Source organism: Nyctereutes procyonoides, unplaced genomic scaffold (assembly GCF_905146905.1).
Source record: "Nyctereutes procyonoides isolate TBG_1078 unplaced genomic scaffold, NYPRO_anot_genome, whole genome shotgun sequence".
NCBI classification, from domain to species: domain Eukaryota; kingdom Metazoa; phylum Chordata; class Mammalia; order Carnivora; family Canidae; genus Nyctereutes; species Nyctereutes procyonoides.
Genome location: NW_026575140.1, coordinates 81,002,742 through 81,026,529, shown reverse-complemented (window position 1 = coordinate 81,026,529; position 23,788 = coordinate 81,002,742). Strand labels below are relative to the sequence as shown.

The following is a 23,788-nucleotide window of genomic DNA, read 5'->3' as shown; positions in this document are numbered from 1 at the left end:
CTGTTCTTGATCTTGCAGCTTACTCCCAGACAAGACAAACCTAAGCCTCAGAGACCATTAAACATTAGCAGGTCCCTCCTACACTAGCCCCTCGGCCAGGTTTGTCTCCCTGCCACGGCAGGCAGACATGCAGCTGCGGCCCCTAGGCAATAACCCTCTTTGGACAGCTGACCTCTGAGGGTCGCCTGCTGGCTGAGTCATCTGCTACCTCCTTGGGCTAGGGGTGGGTGTGCGGCTCCTGAGATTCTCATACAGCCAAATCTTCCATCATCTTACATCAGTTATGTTCTTGCACTTTGTCATGATGGGATCATAGAAGACTGAACATGCTTTTCAGTTTTGCTTCGGGAAATAGAAATAATGAATTTCATGCAGTTTTGTCCCATGATGGTGGGTCCAGCTTTCCCCAGGGTAACTCTATAACAAATTTGTGGGAACCCAGGTAATTGTCCTCAGTCACCCCTGTGCATTACACCTGGTTTTTCTTTGGTAGACAAGCACAGCAGAGGTTACAGCCAGGGGGCAGTACAACTACCTGTCCCTGGGTTCCAGCCAGATTTGTCAATGTCCCAGTGGCCTGTAGAGGAAAGTACTGAATGGGTGATGAGTGTTAAGGAGGGCACTTGTGTTGAGCAAGTGTTACATGTAAGCGATGAATCATGAAATTCCACTCCTGAAATCAATATTACACTATATGTTTACCTAGAATTTAAACAAAACTTTAGAAAAGAAAAAAAAGGTGCATATGAGCATCTACTGCAGTCCTGGAAATTGGTTGAGAACAGCTGCCCCCTAGCTGTTTGGGGGTGGCTTCCCGGAACCTTCCATCCTGCACTCATCACTCTGAAATTCTGGGGGAACGACCGGAGCAAGGGCTGGAAGGCAGTGGGCTAGCATCATGGAACAGGGCTGCAGGGGATGGCCTCACAGCAGAGCCCTCTCTGCCTTCGAGACTGACATCCTGATGACTCCACCTAGGAAAAGCCTCAGGAAAGGGGGTCACACAGAAAGCTTTAGGAGGAGTCCTGGTGAAGAAGTCCATTGTTACTCCTCACCTCCCCACAATAGATGCCCCGTCAACTATGTTAGGTGAGTTAAGGTCCTAAGCAGGGCGTGTAGTAGGAGGTGAACCAAGGAGAAGGCATGACCCAGAGCCCATGAATGACCCCAAATTCCTTTTCCTTGCTTCTGTCACTGGTCTAACATGATCCCTGACCCGACAGCCAAGGGAACACAGCTCAGGAGCTCCCTCTGCCTCTGTGTTGTGGTGAAACTTCAGTTCAGTCCTGTTTCTTAGGCATAAAATAAAGACATGGGGCTCTGTTGCTTCAATCCCCAACTCACTTACCCATTTGGGAAAATGGTACCTTCTAGGCTGCCCACAGCTAGAAACTCCAGAGGACAGTTAGAGGAGGGAAGGGGAGGCCAGTTTAGGAGGTTGATTTGGGTTGAGCATGGGAGAGAGGGGCAAGGATTTCTGGGGTGAGATCCTGGCATGCAGGGCAGCATTCTGGGGTGGGTCCAGCCACTAGAGGGAGCTTGGTCTGAGTCAGGCCTAGGTGGCCTTGAGGCAAGGGGAGCTAATCAGCCAGACCCCATGTCCCCTGCAGGCTTGGCAGTGAGGCAGGTGTGCTGGCGCATGCAGAAGAAAAGTGACTGGACATCCTTCACACACTTCCTTTATCCTGCATGAAGTCCTGTAACAAAGTGAGTCTCCCTCCTCTCACTGACTCACCTGGGACCAGATAATCCCACCCTCAGGTGTGCGCCCTGCTGAGCAGGGCCAAGGGAAGTGCTTCTCTGAGGTTGGCAGAAATGGTTGAAGGGGATATTGTTGAATGCAGGGAACTTTCTTTGGGTTGGTTGGGGGAAAGGGTCCGTTTTAATTTTCTTTGTCCCTACATCCCCTGCCCTTTCACTGTCCTCCTGCAGAGGCAAGGTGAGATCAACATTGGGCTGACTACAAAGGGGCCAAATGTGGCCTCAAGCCCATGGCCTTCTCCTCCATCTATCCAGATAGGGCGTGGGTACAGGTGGGGCCTCTGGGCAGGGCAGGAGCAGGACAGCATGTCCTACAACCTCCCACCGAGGAAGGGGCAGCAGGGTGGAAAGGCTTTGAGTAGGAGCCAGGAGAGGAGGGGAGAAGGTGCACATTCTCAGCCCCAACAGGGAGAAGAGCTGGGACCCTGGTTCCAGGAGCTCAGATATGGAGGCATTTCCCTCTCTGTCTGCTGGAGGGAGAGGTGGCCGCAGGGGTCCAAGGTGTGTCTGGGGCTCACACCAAGACCCTCAGGTGAGAGGTGTTGCAAGGCTAAGCTGCTGGCTGGGTCTGGCTGAGTCTGGAAGCTGCAGGGGACCAGTTGCTGCAACTCCTGCCATTTCTGGGGCTCACATCCTAGGAGGGGAAGCCAGGGACATCGATAAAGGCACCATCTCGACAATAACAAACCACAACCTCACACATACCATGTCAGCTATGACAGTTGTTATGAACATGAACCTGTAGTATCTGTACAGAAGCATTCTTATATGGAAGAATGCCAGAATGTTCACTCTTCCTCACATTTGGAAGCACAAAGGGAGTTTTATGTACTTCTTGGTAGTTTGGTGTATTTCCACAACTTCTGTTGCTTCTAATCCGAGTATTGTTGAAAGTTGCCTGGAAGAACACAGGAGAAAGACATGTTGCACAGATTTGGGATTCACTGCAGATTTTAATCCCTGGGGGCCCAGATCATTGGGGAGGAGCATCTTCCCAGCCAGAACATGGGGTCTTGGGCTTCGAGCATTAGTGGATTCTCCTGGCTCAGACCCTCCGGACTTCATCCATGGATTGGTGTCCGTGTCTCACTTGGTCCAAATGCAAGACTCACAGATGTAGTCCCTGTGGGACATACTTACCAGACAGAGGCTCATAAGTCTTAGATCCAGGACGCCTGGGTGGCTTAGCGGTTGAGCATCTGCCTTTGGGTCAGGGTGGGATCCTGGAGTCCTGGGATCCAGTTCCAGGGAGCCTACTTCTCCCTCTGCCTATATCTCTGCCTCTCTCTGTGTGTCTCTCATGAATAAATAAATAAAATCTTAAAAAAAATAAGTCTTAGATCCTAGCCTGGCTTGCAGGACACCCTACTTTCAGTGGGAGTTAGTTTGTGAATGTTGTCTCCGCCAGGTAGAGAGAGAATCTATTTCTTTCTTTTTTGTAAATGGAGACACCCTTTTTCTTACCTGTTCCTCCTCCTTCTCTCCCCACTGTCATCTCCAGCTCTGGAAATCCTCCTCCAGATTGGAAAGAGAAAGAAACAGCCCAATGAATCAAACAGATATGCTTGTTCCCTAGGGAAAAATACTTCCTAAGTGCCTTTGGGCTTCAACTGGAAGATGAGGTCAATTATTTCTGACCTATGTGGTTGTTCAGAAAATCCAGAGAAATCAAGTGCACAACATGCCCAAAGAATGTTTGACACCAAGTAGGGTCTTACTGCCCATTACCCATCCTTGAATTTCTCTCGTCCTAACAACCATATCTGCTATACCTCTGACAGTCCTTGTTTCCACCTGTGAGGTCCCAGAGGCTCAGAGAAGTGAATAACTTGTCGAAGATCTCATGGCAGGTAGGTAGCACATTTGGGCTTGTATCCCAGATATGCAGGAGAAGATTATTTGGGAATCACACTTGGAGTAGCCTGTGATTGGCTCTGGGAATGAGCCCACTCAGAGAAATGGGCCCCACACTCACTCTTTCCCCAAGACACGGGAATCTGCCATTATTGATGCCTGTCTTCTCTGTGGTGACCACCAGCTGTGAGGTAGGCAAGGAATGTCATCCTGAGAACTTGGAATTAGGGGCTCTCCATATGGGGGCACCATTCCCTCGTGCCTCCCAGGTTAACCATACCAGGAATGCATTCATGCTTTCATCAGATAGTTTTGACTGTCTGATAGGGTGCAAGGCATCTTTCTAGGTGCTGAGGAGGAAGCAGTGAACACAACACAGGAAAATCTTGCGTTCATGGCACTTTTGTCCTTGAGAGGCAAAAGAGACAAGATACATAAATAAGGAAAAACCTTAGAATGACCAACTGGGTTAGGCACATGGGAGATAACAGGAAAGTGGTGGGGCAAGCATGGAATGGGAAATTTGTACCTATATACAAATATTTCTCATTTACATATGTGTCTATTCCCAAGGCTCACTGATGACACTTAGTGACACTTGGTATATGACACAGGGAGGCACAACTGTGTGGCACCATCTGGAGGGAGAGGAAAAGGCAGAGAACCAATGGGAAAACTCATTTCCAGGCCGCCCTGCTCCTTTCCCCCCTGACACTCCATTTCTAGTGACTAATCCCTATCACCCCCGGTGTAAGTCTCTCCCACTGTAATCATATGGTCTTTGTCTCCCTTGGACAAATAATGAATAAAATTCAAAGGAAACAGATCATCTTCACTTCCTCGTCCCTCTCCTTCTTGAGGTGTCCCATCCATCTTGCAGAGAGGTGGGATACTGGGCAGTCAGACCACATCTGGAGTATGAACCACCTTGCGAGGGATGTAGTGCCATTGAAGGTCACACTGAGGCCAGTGTCCAGGATGGTTATGGTGCCTGAAAGGGACTGAGCAACTCCCTCACAGATGCTCAATGACCCTAGCTTTGTCAGGTGCAAAAGGCTGTCCTGTGGCCTACATGCTGCGTGTAGGCCAACAACTAGAACTACAAGCGAAGTGATGAGGTACTAGGGAGAGAGATTCTATACCAACATTAATTAGTACCTTATTCTGGATCTAATAAAATGAGACGGGGTGTCTGGATGGAGTGAGTCCCAAGTATCTGGAGGAATGCAAACACAGACATGATGTACCCTCTCCTCAGAACATTGTAGAGAGGATTCAGGTGGCTTGATCTGAAATTTGTAATTCTGTGATCTAATGGGAGGCCTGAGGGCAGGTGATGGGAATAAATAAAGCTGGAACCTCCTGCTGGGATTGTCTCAGGAATGGGCCCCAGGATGTTCCCATTGCTTCTGCTGGGCATATTCACAGTGCTCTTCATGGATGAAGGTAAAGCCTGGTGAAAGAGGCAGGGATGGGTGGTGAGGGGCTATATGGGGAGCAACTTGACTTTTTGAGATGCTATAAAATGGCTCAAGGACAATTTTTCTTCTTCTCTCCATAGGAGACAGAGTGCTGACAGCGAAATGTATGGTGTAGTTGGTTTGCATTTTTTGGATAAATAATGCCACAATGAGAGGGGACATTCTTGATTGTTTTCAAACATTGTTTCTCTACCCACCCTGACTATATTTCACTGTCCTCACTCACTGCTCTAGTGTTTTTTTTAACTGCCCTGAGCCTTGGGTGAAGGAGGGAGGGGGCTGGACTCCTCCAGGTCATATGACCTACTCAAAGGTGTAAAGACCCTTGGCAGAAGTTGGGAAGGGTGTCAACTTCCTTCTTGTGAGATCTATACCATGCTAGTGTAAATGTTGATAGTGGGGCAGGCTTCTGAAGCATAATTACTTTCCCTAGAACTCTGCTTTAAATCTTTCCTTTATTTAGTGATTCGATCTTGCTATCAATGTGCCCACTTTGATGGATACAGATGCCGCAGTGGCTTGAAAAAGTGCTGGAAGTTCAATCTAATGATGCGTAACAGGAGTTGTTCCACAGAACACTACTACTACACTGATCGAGTTACAGGTAAGTTCAGGTTAGAGAGAGACACAAGACATTACCAATGGTGCCCACCTTTCCTGGAGTCAAAGTGTGGATGGAAACTGGGACCGTAGGAGAGGCTGGGGAAAGTGGAATTCTCAGTGGTACACCCACCTGAGGTGGAGTCTGTGTGGGAGGCTGAGGTTTTTTCCTGGTCCTGTCTAGAGAGACCTCGATGAGATGCAGGCACTGTTTTGGGGATCATTCTCATCCATGGAAAACCAATGAGCTTCTGGAGAGATGTCATTGCTGGGAAGACAGTGTGATTAAGCAAGGCGATCACACTTGCTTTTTTTCTCTCTTTAGGGAGAGCCCTGTATCGTTATACACGATTGTCTTGTAAAGCTTGTGAAGAGGGAATGGTCCAAGTATTCCATGACTTACTGAAAGAAACATTTTGCTGCAGTCATGATAACCTGTGTAATAATGGCAACATAAATATAGATACTACACTGAAATTTGGAATGGGGGTAGATAACATGACTGATTTGATAACACAGAAATAATAAACATGTTTTTAGATCTTTAAACCATATAGGAACATATATTTTCTTAAATAATCCTTTCTCTTCCCCCCTAAAATAGAAAAGGATATAGTAGAGGAGCACCTGACTGCCTCTGTCAAAAAAGCATGGGGCTGTCGATCTCGGGATTGTGAGTCATACCATGTTGGGTATAGAAGTTACTTAAATGAACTTAAAAACAGAGATAATATAAAAGATAATAGACCTTAAAGTGAAAAAAGATACACACAAATGCACATATACCATAAAGCAATAGAACAGCATTGACTAACCATAGCAACTGAATTAATTTAAAAAGATTTTTGTTTAGTAAACAGCAAAATCCAACTCTACGATGATTCAGAAATATGATGAAGTCAAAACAATTCAAGATGGGAAAATATAATTTAATAATGAGTGTAGGTCAGGAGCCTATTTTGGGGCTCAAAATCATCAAAAGAGATAATATACTTCACATTATTAAAGCCACTAACCTACAATAAAGATATAAATGATTAAAACTTAAGCAGCCTATACCACAGCAACAGCTTTTCTTAACAACTCTCCTATAGAAACTATAGGAGATATGATGAGAAAAAGAAATGCATGCTAATCACTAGATCATGCGGGTAAATAATTAGCAAGGAGACTGAAGACATATATAACATGATTATTAAGGCAGATCCTATAAACCTATATCTAATCCTGAATGCAGATAATAGAGAACACAGCTTTTCAAGTACGCATAGGACATTAACAAAGATTCTTCACATATATCTGCCCTTTGGAGGATAGAGTTGATTTATATCTGAACTGTAAAAGGTCCATATTTTTCTCAGTAGATGTTTGGCCTTTTGGCCAGGATAAAAACATTTATGACATGCTCTTTAAAGTCTGAAACTCCCCTGGTGACTCCCAGCATCATTTTATTTACTGAAAAAAATAAACTGTTTTCCAGTCTGGCTTGATCACATGGTCAGAGACATTATAACCCCACCCCTCCCCACCAACCATATGCACCCTCCTTAATACCTTTTGTTTAAAATAGTCCTGAAGCCGAGATTCCTCACACAGATTTTGATTGTGCAATCCAGCAACAGAGAACAGTCTGTATGTAAATGAGGACTCCTGGGAGCTTGTGCATGGAATGTCTCTTGGATTTCCCCAACTTTTGTCTGCCCTCTCCTCCTTTTGCTTCACTGTATCCTTTGTCCTCAAATAAAAGCTGTATTCAGTAAGCACTATAAGTATTTCCTAGAGAATAAGTGTGTTCTGTGAAGTCCGATGACATTTTCCAAATATCTAAATTTGGAAAATCTTTGCAAGGCCTCAACGAAATACTAAATTCCAAGAAATAGAAATAATATAAGCGATATTCGCTTGCCAAGTTAAAAACAAGATCAAAGAGGTGCCACCACCTGGAAATATAGAAACATGTTCCTAAGCAGCTCTTAATAGGAAAATCCAGGGCAAAAAACAAAAATGCAGAATTTCTTAACAGAAAACATGACATATCAAAAACTATGGGATATAACTATAGCATTTATATCAGGGGAAAATACATAGCATTAAATACACACAAAACTTAAAAAGTAACAAATTAATTAAGCACTCAACTCAAAATAGCAGACCAAGAACAAAGCAGAAAAATGGAAAGAACTAGCAATAAGTAAAAGCAGAAATCTTTTTTTTTAAATTTTTATTTATTTATGATAGTCACACAGAGAGAGAGGCAGAGACACAGGTAGAGGGAGAAGCAGGCTCCATGCACCGGGAGCCCGACATAGGATTCGATCCCGGGTCTCCAGGATCACGCCCTGGGCCAAAGGCAGGTGCCAAACCGCTGCGCCACCCAGGGATCCCTAAAAGCAGAAATCTTAGAGGTAGTGTATTCATTCCATAGGGCTGTTACTTTCTGTGGCTGTGTACCATAACCTTAGTGGCTTAAACACGTTATCTCACAGCTTCTATAGGTGAGATATAAAATCACAAGGTCGTAATCAAGGGGTAGACCAAGCCATGTTCTCATTTGAAGACTATTTAGGAAGAATCGGCTTCTCAACTCTTGGCCTTTTAGTAGAATTCATCTCTTTGTAGTAGAACTAAGATTCCTATTTTCTTTCTGGCTGTTGGCTAGGGCTTCTCTCAGCTCCAAGAGGCCATTCATTCATAGTTCTCTGCCACAGGGCTATCCCCATAGTCAATATATAACATCACTGCTTCTTCAAGGCCAGTGGGAAAGTCTCTCTCCTGTTTGCTAAGATCCAGCCTTATAAAATGTAACATAATAATATGAATGATATTGCATCACCTTTGCTACATTCTATTGGTTAGAAGCAAGTCACAAGTACTGCCCACACTCAAGGGGAGGGGGCTATTCAAGGGCATGACTCATTGGGTGTATCTCATACCTTAGGATATGTCTGCCACAGGTAGAAAACAGGAAATAAACACAAAAAAAATGAATTATAAAGTTTATCTAAATAAGCAAATCACAAGTTAACCTGTTATTTTAAAAAGGAGGCTGCACAAATACAAAATATTAGATATCATAAAGGAGAAATAAACAACCCAAACAAGGAAATTTCTAAAAATATTTACCTTATGGGGCACCTGGGTGGCTCAGTCGGTTAAGCAACTCTCTTTGGCTCAGGTCATGATCCCAGGGTCCCGGGATCAGGTTCCCTGCTCCGCAGGGAGTCTACTTCTCCCTCTCCCTCTGTCTCTCCCCAGCTCCTGCTCTTTCTTGCTCTCTCTCAAATAAATACATAAAATCTTTAAAAAGATAAAATATTTACTTTAAATTTCAAAATTAATTTATATAATCCTATGTAAATGAATATAAACATCTAGTTGAAATAAGTAGTTTTCTAGGAAAATAGAATTTTTACCCAGACCAACACAAGCAGAATTAGAAAGGCTACACAAACTCATTTCTATTTTAAAAAATAGAGAAAATTGGGATCCCTGGGTGGCGCAGCAGTTTGGCGCCTGCCTTTGGCCCAGGGCGCGATCCTGGAGACCCGGGATCGAATCCCACGTCGGGCTCCCGGTGCATGGAGCCTGCTTCTCCCTCTGCCTGTGTCTCTGTCTCTCTCTCTCTCTCTGACTGTCATAAATAATAAAATAAAAAATTTAAAAAAATAGAGAAAATTGAGGTGCCTGGGTGGTGCAGTTGGTTAAGCAACTGACTCTTGTTTTTTTTACTTAGGTGGTGATCTCATGCTCTGTGGTCAGGATGCAATCTGCTTGTGATTCTCTATCCCTCTCCCTCTGCCCCTCCTGCTCCTGCTCTCTCTCTCTCTAAAATAAGTAAATAAATCTTTAAAAAATAAAAAAAATGAAGAATAGAAAAAAAAATTATAAAAGAGCCTCTGCTACCTCCCAAAAAAGCACTACAACCTTATGGTTTCACTGAAGAATTAAAAAAAAAAAAATCTTTCGTTTTTGGAGGAGGGGGCGGTTGTAGAAGGAGAAGAGAGAGAATCTTAAGTGGGCTCCATGCCCAGCACGGAGGCCCTTTGGGGTTCCATCCCACCACCCTGAGATCATGACCTGTACTGAAATCAGGAGTCAGATGCTTAACCAGCTGAGCCACCCAGGCACCCGTTGCCCCAAAACTTTTAAAAACTAAATTATTCCAATGCTACTTAAACTATTTCAGAGTACAGATAAGGAAAGGAAACATTTTTTATCAAACAAATAATATTAATATCTAAATTCAAATGAGTTTATGTAATATAGAGCATTACAAAAATCTCACTTATAAACATCAATTTAAAAATCTTTGACCGGAGCCCAGGTGGCTCAGTGGTTTAGCACTGCCTTTAGCCCAGGGCATGACCCTGGAGACCCAGGATTGAATCCCACGTCAGGCTCTCTGCATGGAGTCTGCTTCTCCCTCTGCCTGTGTCTCTGCCTCTCTCTCTCTCTCTCTCTCTCTCTCTCTCCCTCCCTCTCTGTCGATCATGAATAAATAAATAAAATCTTTTTTTAAAAAATATTTGATGGGGCACCTGGATGGCTCAATGAGTTAAGCCTCTGCCTTCAGCTCAGGTCATGAGCCCAGGGTCCTGGGATCGAGACCTGCATCAGGGTCTTCCTCTTCCTCCCCACGCATTCTCTCTTTCTTTTTCCCTGTTTCTTTGTTTGAAATAAATAAAATCTTTAAAAATAAATAAATAAAAATAAAAATATTTGACAAAGTATTAGCAAACATTTTAATAGTAGATAAAAGAATAGCATAGAATGAAGGATTTTGTTTTTTGTTGAGTAACAAACCATTCCAAAACTCAGTGGCTTAAAATTACAAATTATTTTCCTGTGTCTGAGGAATTCAGATGATCCTGGTTTGCTCAGCTGGGCAGCTCTGCTAATCTCAGCGAGACCAGACTCATTCATATGTTTAGGAGGTAGCTGGAGATTGATTGATTTAGGTTGGCCTTTGCTAGGGTGACCCAGCTCTGCTCTGCATGTTCATCTTTTCCTGGGACCAATAGACTAGCTTAGACATGTCTTATTCGTGGCAATGGCAGAAGCATAAGAGAGCAAGAGCCAAGCCCATGAGCCTATAAACTTCTGCTTACATTAAATCTGCTAACACCCTAATGGCCAAAGCAAGTTACATGGCCATTAGGAAAATGGGCAGGTAATCCCACCTACAATGGGAGGACATTGAGAGTTTGCAATTTAAAGGATGTAGACATAAAGGAGGGGTGAAGAATTGGGATCAGGTGATGCAATGCAGCACACATTTTGGCCAAGTGAACCTTATTCTAGGGATGCAAGAGTGGTTCAATGTTAAAAATGTCAATTAACATAATATTATAATAACAAAAAATAGATAATCATCCTAAAATATAATAAGTAGTCATTTCACAAATTTCAACACCTGTTCATCTGTTTAAAAACTCAAAAGTGGAATTGATAAATGTCTTTAACATGAGAAAGTGATACATATCTCAGTCCAAAAACCTGAGAGAAATGTTAGATGCTTTCATGCTAAAATAAGAAATGAGGCAAGGATGTTCACTACCCATACTGATAATTAATATAATATTAGAAAATTAATCAATGTAATTACTTATGGAAAAGGATTAGAGGTCTTAGAATTTGAAAGGAAGAGACTAAACTATTTTCTCTTGCAAATGAAGGAGTGTATATCTGATGAAACCAAAAGATTCAATAGATAAGCTACGAATAACACAAAAGTTATTAAAGTACTACAACATGAAATCAACATTCAATTATTAATAGCATTCACACATACAATAACTACTTAGAATATAAAATGGAATGTCTGTCTCATGTAAAGTAGAAAAACATCCATATAAATTTAGAAACCTATTTAAAAAACTATAAAAGATACAGTAGTTGGCTTGAAAAAAATGCCAATAAAAGCATACCATCACATTTCACCCTGGAGTAAGACAAGGCATGAAGATCAATTGGAAGAATAAACAAACGAGAAATGCCAAGAAAATGCAGAAAGCAGGAATGAAAGAGGGCTAGCCTTTCCTAATATTGAAATCAGCAACAAATCTTCTGTAATTAGAACAATATGGTATTAATACATGGTTAGACAAAGAAGACAACTTCTTGAAAAGATTTCTTTGATGATTTAAATGGCCGTCAAAATAATTTTTTTTATTAAAATAGTGCTTTCTCTGTTCCTTCCTGTGTCATAACCCTCAAATATAAGGACACTTCTGAATTCTATCACTGTATTTCTGTCTTGTTTTTAAAGTTCATGTGAGTGAAATTATAGAAGTGATATGAACTGTGCTCTTTTGTGCCTGGTTTCTTTTGCTCATCACTATGTCTTTGGACGTTATCCATGTTGTTTGCATATAGCAATAGTTTAGTCTTTATATTGCTGTGTAGGGTCATGCAGTATAAATATACCATGTTTTATCGTTTCTGCTGTCTACGAACAATTGGGTTGTTCCTAGTTTTTAGTTATCACAGTCATGAAAGCAGTCATGAAACTCATCCTCCAACACTCCTCCCCCCCACTTCCTCCTCTTCCTTTCCTTTTTCTTTTGTGTCAACTCCTTCATTACAAAATAGCACTCCTGGGGATCCCTGGGTGGCTCAGCGGGTTTGGTGCCTGCCTTTGGCCCAGGGTGCAATCCTGGAGTCCCGGGATCAAGTTCCGCTTCAGGCTCCCGGCATGGAGCCTTCTTCTCCCTCTGCCTGTATCTCTGCCTCTCTCTCTCTCTGTCTTTTGTGAATAAAAAAATAAAATCTTCAAAAAAAGAGAAAAAAAAAAGAAAATAACACTCCTAAAAAAATAGATTCTATGTGGGTTATTTGTTCAAAGGAAGCAAAATAGCTATATGCTCTAAAGGCAGGGAAAACAATGATTAAAACAATTTCCTAATTTGATCTTGGACTAACATGGTCGGGAACAGTTAACGGGCTCAAGAAGAAGGTAGGGTTTAAAATGAAATTCATTCTTGAAAAGTAGCAGACAATGAAACTATTAAATACTTCTTTACAGTTTTAAATGATTAACAGGTAACATGTTTTAGTCAGATGCCTATCATTGGGGAACTCAAATGGAAATTACACATTTACCCTCCAGTGAGCTACTTTCTATTAAAGAAAGAAATACATTCTGGGGAATTTGGAAGCCGTTCCAACTGCCCATAGTGACATGAAGGAAAGAGACAAGTTTTTAGAATCAGAGCGATTAGAGCTGTAATGATTATACTCTATTATAATACAGTATTGTCTGTAATCACTGTTTTGCACACTAGATGTTCTGGACTTATTTATCTACTGGTTGCACGTTTGTACCTTTAAACAATAACTCCTCAGTTCCTCCCCCCTTAGACCCTGGTAACCATCCTTTTTACTCTTTATTCTTACTAGTTTGACATTTTAGATTCCACATATAAGTGAGATCATACAGCATATGTCTTTCTCTGTCTAATTTATTTCACAAAATACCATCAAGTTTCATCCTGTTGGGGCGCCTGGATGGCTTAGTTGGTTACGCATCTGCTCAGGTCATGATCACAGGGTTCCTGGAATGAGCCCTGTGTCAGGGTCCCTGCTCAGCAAGGAGTCTGCTTCTCCCTCTGCCTCTCCCCCTGGCTCGTGCTCTCGCTCTCTCTCTCTCTCATTCTTTGTCAAATAAATAAATAAATAAATAACTCTTTTAAAATTTAAAAAATTAAAATAAAAAAAAGTCTCATCCTGTTTTCTCAAGGGTCAGAATTTTCTTCTTTACCAGGGCTGAACAATATTCCCGTGTGCGTGTTGGGGGAGGATATCACATCTCTTATTTATCCATTAATCTGTTGAGGAACACAAGCTGTTTTCACAGCATGGCTGTTATAAATAATATTATAAATAATGCTGCAATAAATGTGGAAGTGCATATATCTCTTTGATATCCTGTTTTCATTTCTTTTGGGTATATATTCCAGGAGTGAAGTTGCTGGACCATATGGTAGTTCTATTTTAAAATTTTTGAGGAACCCCCATGCTCTTTTCCATAGTAGGTGTACCAATTTACGTTCCCACCAATGGTGTCTTTTTCTTCATATTCTCACACTTGTTATCTCTATTTGTCTTGATGATAGCCATTTTAACAGGTGTAAGGTGATAGATAGCTCATTGTGGTTTAGATTTCTTTGATGATTAGTGATGTTGAACATCTTTTCATGTACCTATTGGTCGTTGGAAGTCTTCTTTGGAGAAATGTCTATTTAATTCTTCTGCCCAATTTTAAATTGGATTTTCTTTTCTTTTCTTTTTGTATGAATACTTGGAGACTGATGTGTTTCGAGGCCAAAGATCCCAATTTGAATCACCCCAGTTCTGTGACTATATCACCAAATGGCCCTCTTAAGGGCCATTTAAGAGCACTCTTAACATCTCAAACTCCTTTCCTTATTTATGAAATGAAAATAATAGCATCTTCTTTACTGAGTTATTGCAAGAAAGAAATGATATATTAATTGCCTGGTATGTATTAGGTGCTCAATAAATGCCAGAAGTTGTTTTATTGTTATTGAATTGTATGACTTCTTTATACATTTTGGATATTAACCTCTTATCTGATATAAGGCTTGAAAATATTTTCTCCCATTTTGTAAGTTACCTTTTCATTTTATTTTTTATGTTTGGCTGCATAGAAGCTTTAAGTTTGATTTAAACCCACTTTTGTTGCTTGTGCCTTTGATGTCATATCTAAAAAGTCTTTGCCAAGACCAATGTCAAGAAGCTTCTTTCCCCTGTTTTCTTTTAGGGGTTTTGCAGTATTAGGTCTTTAATGCAAGTTGAATTAATTTTTGTGAATGGTTTAAGATAGGGGTCCAATTTAATTTTTTTGTGTCTGAGTATCTATTTTTCCCAATATCATTTGTTGAAGAGACTATCTTTTTTCCATTGAGTGTTCTTGACTCCCTTGTCAAATATCAATTGACCATAAATACAGGAGTTTATTTCTGGGCTCTCTGTTCTGTTCGATTGATTTTTCCTTCTATTTTTATGCCAGTACCATACTGTTTTAAATTTTTTAGCTTTATGGTATAGTTTATATCAAGAATTGTGATGCCTCTAGCTTCGTTCTTCTTTCTCATGATTGGTATGGCTACACAGGGTCTTTTGTGGTTCCACAGAAATTTTAGTATTGATTTTCTATTTCTTTAAGAAATGCCATTAGAATTTTGATAGGAATTATGTTGAATCTATAGATGGCTTCGGGTATATGGACATTTTAACAATATTAATTCCAATTCATGAACATGGGATATCTGTCCATTTGTTTGTGTCTTCTTCAATTTCTTTCATCAATGTCTTGTAGTTTTCATTGTACAGATTTTTCACTTCCTTCCTTAAATTTATTCCTAAATATTTTTGGTTTGTTTTGATGCTCTCATGAATGAGATAGTTGTCTTTATTTCTTTTTCAGATATTTTGTTGTTAGGTACAAGTGCAACTAGTATCTGTGTGTTAATTTTATAACCTAAACCCAACTGAGTGTGTTGCTTACTTCCAATACCTTTTTGGTTATGTCTTTAGAGTTTTCAAATATATGTTCACATCATCTGCAAATAATGATAATTTTACTTCTGATCCTTTCTGATCTTTTATTTCTTTTTCTTGCCTAATTGCTCTCATTAGGACTTCCAGTAGATCTTGAGTAAGAGTAGTGGGTGTCAGCCCCTTTGCCTTGTTCCTGATCTTAGAGGAAAAGCCTTCAATTTTTCACTATATGCATAATGTTAGCTATGGGCTTGTCATATATGGGTTTTTATTATGTTGAGGTATGTTCCCTCTATAAACACTTTGTTGATAATTTTTCTCATGAAATGCTGTTATATTTTGTCAAATGCTTTTTGTATCAATCAAAATGATCATATAATTTTAATTTTTCATTCTATCAATGCAGTATATCACGTTTATCGATGTGCATACTGTTGAGCCATCCTTGTGTCCCAGACATAAATTCCATTTGGTTACAATTATTAATCCTTTCAATGTGTTGTTAAAGTTAGTTTGCTAATATTTTGTTGAGAATGTTTATATTTACCAGGGATATTAGTCTATAGTTTTCTTTTGTGGTAGTGCTTTTATCTGGCTTCACCATCAGGGTAGTGTTGGCCTTGTAAAATGAATTTTAAAATATTCTCTCCTTTTTAATTTTTTGAAAGAATTTGAGGATCGATGTTAATTATTTTTTAAATGTTTGATATATTTGCTGACAAAGGCATCTGATCCTGGGATTTTTTTGTGTTGTGAGAGCTTTGATTATGGATTCAATCTCCTTACTTATTATTGGTCTATTCAGATTTTTTATTTCCTCCTGATTCAGACTTGGTAGGTTATATGTTTCTGGAAATTTATCCATTTTTCCTAGGTTCACCAATTGGCAAATGACTATTCTTAGTGGTCTTTAAAAATTCTTATTATTTTTGTGTTATCAGTGTAATGTCTCCTTTTTTCATTTCTGATTTTATTATTTGAATCTTCTCTCTTTTTCCTAGTCTAGCTAGTAATTTGTCTATTTGTTTATGTTTTTGAGAAACCAGCTCTTACTTCTGGTATTTTAAAATTTTCTTGTCTCTATTTCATTTATTTCCATTCTGATCTTTGCTATTTCCTTGATTCTGCTATCTGTGGACTTATTTCGTTTTGTTTTTCTAGTTCTTTGAGTTATAAAATTAGGTTTATTTGATATCTTTCTCTTTTCTTAATGTGTGCATTTATTACTATTAGACTTCCCTCTCAGAATTGCTTTTGCAGCACCTCATATGTTTTGTTATATTGCATTTCCATTTTTGTTTGTCTCAATATATGTATTTTTAATTTTTCTTTTGATCTCTTCTTTGAGCCATTGGTTGTTCTGGAATGTGTTGTTTAATTTCCATATGTTTGTAGATTTTTCCATTTTTCTTGTTATTGATTTCTAGCTTCATACCAATGTGGTCAGAAGATACTTGGTATGATTTCAATCTCCTTCAATTTGCCAAGACTTGTTTTGTGTTCTGTCTTACAGACTATCCTGGGGAATGTTACATGTGCACTTGAGAAGAATATTTATTCTGTTTATGTTGGATAGAATGTTCTATAAATATCTGTTAAGTCCATTTGACCCAATGTGTGGTTTAAGTCCATTGTTTACCTGTTGTTTTTCTGTCTGGATGATCTTTCCAATGCTGAAAGTGGAGTATTAAAGTCCCCTGCTGCTATTGTATCATTGTCTATTTCTCCTTTAATATGTTAGTATTTGCTTATTTGATACATTTAGGTGCTCCAGTGTTAAGTTTGTATATATTTATAATTATCCTATCTTCCTGATGAATTCCATTATGTATTGACCTTCTTTGTCTCTTATTACTGTTTATGACTGAAAGTCTATTTTGTGTGATATAAGTACAGCTATCCTGCTTTCTTCTGGTTTCCACTTCCATGAAATATCTTTTTCCACACCTTTGCTTTGAGCCTATGTGTATCCTTAAAACTAAGGTGAGTTTCTTATAGACAGCATATAATCAAAACTTGTTTTATCCATTCAGCCATCCGATGTCTTTTGACTGGGGAATTCAATCCATGTACATTTATTTTTTCAATCCATGTACATTTATTTTTTCAATCCATGTACATTTAGAGTTATTATTGTTATATAAGGATTTACTAATGCTATCTTATTAATTGTTTTCTGGTTGTTTTGTATTTATATTATTTCTTTCCCACTCTCTCTCTGCCTATCTTTGAAAATTGATAATTTTCCATGATTTTTTGTTCTTTCTCCCCTTTCTCAGCTTTCGTGTGTCTACTACAGGTTTTTGCTTTATGCTTGAGTCTTATTGAAGTTATAATAATTGTAGTTGCATTATTTTTTCACATAAGTCTGATTGCTGAGGTAAGTCCCAAGTAGTTTAAACAGTCCAGCTTAAGGTGATGGCATCTTACCTTTGAATGTCTACAAAAGCCTTACCCTTTTGCCCTTTTACTCCCCCATTTTAAAATTTTGATGTTATTATTTACCTCTTTTTATATTGCATATTTGCTAATAAATTATAGTAGCTAAAATTATATTAATGCTTTTCCCTTTGCCCTTTGTATTATAGCTAAGTGGTTAACACACCATCCTATTAGAGTTTTCTAAGTCTGACTGTATATTAACCTTGTATATTTTTGTGTGTTTTCATGCCATCAATTAGCATCTTTTCATTTTAGCTTGAATGGCTCCTTTCAGCATTTCTTGCAAGGTAGGTCTAGTGGTGATAAAGTCCCTCAACTTTTTGTAAGAATTATTTTTATGTTATGGATAAACATAAGGTATAAGGATTGCAGGTATCTCCTCCAAGTCTGTAGCTTGCTTTTTTACTCTCTTAATGATGCATTTTGATGAACAGACATTGTTAATTTTAATGTGGTCTAATTTATTATTCTTAAAAAATGATTTTGCTTTTTAGGTTATGTTTAAGTAACTTTGGACTCTTCCAAAGTTATAAATGCATATTATGCTTTCTTCTAGTTTTTTGTATACTTTTCATATTCTATTTATAATCCAGTTTGAACTTGTTCTTTGTGTTATAAGATAGAGGTAATGGATAGAAAAATTTAACTGTGTAGAGGACCCAGAATTAGTATTAGTGCTAATGGAAATACAGCGTACTATGAAAGGAGCATCTCAAATTAGTTGAAAAAAACATACATTTTAAAAAATATATTGTTGGGCTATTAGATAAGCTATGTGGAAATACATCAAATTGGATCAATTTCTTACACAGATAAATTCTAAAAGGAAAATTTGAGTGTTAATTTAAATGTAAGTATGAGAAGGAAACATGCATGAATTATTTTCTAACTAAGGCATAAAAAGTGGCTGAATTCCATTATCAGGAAAGTGCAAGATATCCTTTACAACCACTAGAATAGCTAAAACTTAAATGGCTGATAATAATTGGTGATAGGAAGAATGTGGAACTCTCATACAGTGCTGGTAAAACTATACATTTGTATGACCACTTTCACAACCTATTTGGCAGTTTCTTTCAAAGTTATGCATATGCTTCTAGGCCTATCCTATGACTTATAAATTTTACTTTTATTTACCTACTCAAGAGAAATGAATGTGTATGTCTACCAAAGGATGACCATAGTAGCTTTATCTACAATAGCCCAAATCTTGAAACAACTTGATATCCATCAACATGAGAATCAATTTAATAAATTATAGTGTATGTATACAATGGAGGAAAAAAGAACAAACTTTTGGCATAAGCAAAAACATGCATTAATCTTAAAAATATCTGGTGAGTGATAGAAGCCAAACTCAAGAAAGTATACTGTGTCTACTTTCATTTGTTCAAGTTCATAAATTCAAGAATAGGTAAAACTATACTATGGTGATAGAAGTTAGAACAATAACTTAGGAAGTGAGTGGTTACCTGAAGAAACGTACTGGGTTAATGGGAATGTTCTATATTTTATCTGGGATAGTGGTTACATAGGTTTATACATTTCTCAAATCACATCAAACTGTATACTTAACATATGTATTTTTTATTATATATGAATCACACTTAAATTAAGAAGATAAAGTAATTAGGGGTGACTGGGTGGCTGAGTCGGTTAAGAATCTGACTCTTGATTTCAGCTCAGGTCATGATCTCAGAGTTGTGAGTTCGAGCTCCACTTTGGGCTCTGTGCTGAGTGTGGAGTCTGTTTAAGATTTTCTCTCTCCCTCTCCCTCTGCCCTCCCCTTTAAAAAAAATAGAAGATGATAAAGTAATTCTATTTCAACTCATAATGAATACTGGATCTAGTTAATAATCAATGGAGGCTAAAGCTGTCAGATAAGAGATTGAAGAGAAACTTTATATAGTATAAGACAAATCTGAGAACAAACAAATCTATGTGATCAATCTCGACATCATTAAAACTAAGAAAACATGTGCCTTCAGCTATTTCCAATAATATTGGGTAAGATTATCCTTTCTAAACTTACACTTCTATTTTATAATGGTAGTATTGATTATGAATTTTAAAGTAAGGTTAGCTAATGAGTTTTGGAATAATCCCATCAAAAATAATTGCTGGTTAAGATACTTGAATACTGAAGGGTTCCATAAAAAGAAGTGTCTTTTGCATGATCTCTTCAAGGAAAACAAGGTAAAGTGAACATTCTTTGTTTGGTAAGGGATAGAGATTACCATTCCTAATAGACTCAAGAAAATAGGTATGCAGCCAGAAAAAGCATAAAAGCATCATAAATCCCGTAAACTTAAACAGATGCACAAGAAAAATTTCATCAACATTACTGGCTGTTCAATTAAGCACAATAAACTTTCACTGGCTTGCTAAAGGCCACAGGAATGAGTAAGACATGGTATCTATTCTTTGTGTGATTTGTAACTTACTGGGGCAAATCAGACAAGCAGAGAAATGATGCACCAAGAGAGATCGTCAAAAAAATTATACATAAATGACTTTAGTATTCAGAGAAGGAAAATTTGTACAATAGTGGTGTGGGTTCCTGGAGAGGTGATAGTGGAAGTGGATAGCAAAAGAAGAAAGGAACAGGGAAAGATTAGGAGAGGAGGGAGAAGAAGGGAGAGTTGTGATGTATCTTGAGTGTGCATCTTGAAAGACCTACAAGTGACCGTGTGTGAGAATGACTATCACAGAGGCAGAAATGTCCTTACTCTCTGATTTGCACTAACATCGTATGTGAATGTACTCTGTAAAGGCCAAGAAAATCATGACTGAGTTTGAAGTGAACGCAGTCCACTCGGGAAAATAATGTCTGTTGAGGACAATCTCAAGTGTCCACCATCCATTTTGCTATTTCTGCTTAATTATAGTAACGATAAATGGGAGCTTTGGATCAAAATATTTGTGAACTTTCATCCAAAGTGTTTCGAGTGCACCTCAACTAATTTAAGCTAATCACAAGGTTTTTTAACTGTCTTGTTTTAAATTATGCTATACTGAGCCTTTTGGGACAAGCTTCTTGGATATGGAGATGCCAGTATCCCTGTCATGGGAGAAATCTATTATTCAGAATCATTATCCTCCAACTGAGGTAGAAATCAAGCTGGAGGCACCGGGAAGGATAACACTGAATGAAAGAGAGCTGCAGTACATCAAAGACAGAGCAGGAAACAAGGGCAGGCAGAAGGGAGAAATGAAGGGGAGAAATAACTACATTCTAAGGCAGATATTTTATATTTTATTTTATTTTATTGGTGCATTTTATTTTTATTTATTATTTATTCATTTATTTTTTTATTGGAATTCAATTTGCCAACATATAGCATAACACCCAGTGCTCATCCCATCAAGTGCCCCCCTCAGTGCCCATCATCCAGTCATCCCCACCCCCTGGCCCACCTCCCTTTGTTCGTTTTTGAAGTTACAATAATTGAGCTTGCAGCATTTATGAACATAAGTCCGATTGTTGAAATCAAATGTCAAGTCTCTGCAGAATTTCTGACACACCATATACGATAATTGCAGAATGTTGTCTGTAATAAGAAGGAACATAGAAAATAAGCCAGTGATCTAAGTTCTGTAAAGACAGGTCAAACCTGGCAGTAGTCCTGTCAGTGAAAATTTAATTAGGCATGAAAGTAGGTTTAGGGATGGCTTCAGAGCTTATACTTACCAAAAGGACCGAGCAGGGAGATGTAGAAATCACTAGCCCCCTTCATGGTTGCTTGCCTGAGTCCCTAACAACCTCAACTCCATATAGCTGCTTCATTCTTTTTCCTGGTAGAATATTAGCAACTAGTCCTTTAGTGTCTTCAGAGTTAAAGCTCTGTTTGGTCAGTTTCATTGGGAATATGGAACCCCCATCTTCTTCCTCCTATCTCATTTTCCCCAATCCTCTTCTGTCTGTGTGCACAGGGACCTGAGCTCAGGGGCATTCTGCTCTTTGGTTCCTCTCCTGGATTGGCTTAGTCTGAGATATGAAATTGCTGAAGTACTCTTCTAGGAATTTTCCAAGAATCTCACAGAACCTCCCTTCTCCCTCTAACTTACCCTGGAAGATCTTTAAAGTCATGCATGACTCGAACTTCTGAGCAACACAGATACCAAAGCCTCTCCTGCAGCGATCTGTCCTTGTGCGAAGGTGGCATGTCATGCATGTGAGCGGTGTCACTGCTGGAAAGCGTAGAGCTGGTGTGAGACCAGGGGAACTGTAGAAGAAGCTAGAGTTGTCTAGACCTGATTGTGGGAGGAGCGGGTGGTGCAAGGAGTGGATGAAGAGCTGGTGGTGAGTAAAAGAGCATGTAGTAAACAGTTGGAGCTCTTACCAACTTCATAACCCAGGGAAATGCCATTGTGAGAATAAAAGGATTCTTCTGGTCCCTTTGTCAGCCCTTTTAACCTGAGTAACTTACAGCAACGATTTAGCCTCCATGGCATTGATTTTTCTAGCTTTAAAATGGTTCGGTTTATGATGGCCTAGCCTACTTGACAGCACTGTAGATAGCCAGGAATGTAATAATGAAGGTATTTAAAATAATACCCACTATTTGCTTCGATGTGGAGGGACCTGGAGGGTATTATGCTAAGTGAAATAAGTCAATCAGAAAAGGACAAACATTATATGGTCTCATTCATTTGGGGAATATAAAAATTAGTGAAAGGGGATAAAGGGAAAGGAGAGAAAATGAGTGAAAATATCAGTGAGGGAGACAAAACATGAGAGACACCTAACTCTGGGAAATGAACAAGAGGTAGTGGAAGGGGAAGTGGGCGGGGGGTTGGGGTGACTGGATGATGGGCACTGAGGGGGGCACTTGGCGGGATGAGCACTGGGTGTTATGCTATATGTTGGCAAATTGAACTCCAATAAAAAATTCTAAAAATAAAATAAAATAAAATAAAGTTTTTCCTAAGCTACTGTCTGTTGCTAACATTTGCTGCTTAGATATTGTTAGGTAACACACTGTAATTTTGAACTTTGAACTGAATCTATGTAAAGTCCTCATGAGATATGGCCTACTGACACTTATTGTGGTATTGTGGGGTGAACTAATTGGAATACAGGTTTAATAAGAGAGAGAAGCAAACAAAAACCTCCTCCTTGGGGCACCTAAGTGGGAAAGGAAAGTAGCATTTGTTGAGCATCTCATTTGGACCATGTTCTCTCACTTTGTATCTGATTTAATCATCACAAATGCTTTATAAGTATTTCCCCATTTCTCAGATGAGCAAAGTACAGAGATTTTAGGACAGCAACTGAAGCATTTTAAAAAATCTGATTCTAGAGCATCCAATATTTCCTCTCCTATAATCATTTATTTCCATATAAAGTCCCTGATAAGGGGTGTCAAAAGCCATTGTCCAGCACTAGAACTATGAAATTATTCATTATAGACTGACCAGCTCTCTCAGCAAATGGGATACAGATTTATGAATGGAAAGGATGGCCTCAGGAAAACCTTGATAGGATTTTGAATTATGGGGAATGGTAGAGACAGAATGAGGAAAAAGTATGAAGGGGCAGCAGTCATTGTGGCTTGAGCCCCGTAAAGAATGGCAGAATGTTGAGAAGGCCAGAAAAGTTGGCACATAAAGCAGGAAGAGCATTCCGAAGAATGGCTTCCACTCCCTTACAAATGTGGTCAAGGCCTGGCCCTCCAAGGATACCTATGGCACCGCAGAGTTTCCAGGGGTTCCTGTATCCTGTCTCTGGAGTCCACTTCTCAGGCCTGTGACTCACCTACAATGCAGCAGAAAAGGGAGAAGACCATCAAGAAGTGTTTGTCCATTCTGAACCAGAAGTTCCTTGCACAGGAAGAAAAGAAGCCAGGAACTGCAAGAGCAGCTCTTTAGGCTGTAGGGACTCAAAACTTCACCACAGGCAGCAATTATTCATGCCAAAGGGGAACCAATCACACAAGGTTTTCTCTGGAAGTTCAAGTTCATTCTCGACCCCAAAGCAAAGAATAATGATAATTAGCAAATTTGGGGGTTTACATTAAGCTTTGTTTTTTTATTATAATCTTTATCATAGTAATTAGAGTTATGATGTTATCATTCTTATCCTAATTTAACAGAGGATGAAACAGGCTTAGTGAGGTCTAGCATCT

The 23,788-nt window shown here is 39.2% G+C and overlaps 1 protein-coding gene across 1 annotated transcript; it reads right to left on the bottom strand.

Moving 5' to 3' along the window:
• Positions 1 to 2,311: 2,311 nt before the first annotated feature.
• Positions 2,312 to 23,467, bottom strand: PATE3 (prostate and testis expressed 3). Its single transcript, XM_055305306.1, has 5 exons — positions 23,419 to 23,467; positions 21,729 to 21,851; positions 21,078 to 21,211; positions 2,516 to 2,659; positions 2,312 to 2,395 (listed from the first exon to the last, which is right to left on the bottom strand). Exons 1-5 carry the CDS (start codon positions 23,465 to 23,467, stop codon positions 2,312 to 2,314), a joined length of 534 nt encoding a protein of 177 aa, XP_055161281.1.
• Positions 23,468 to 23,788: the final 321 nt, after the last annotated feature.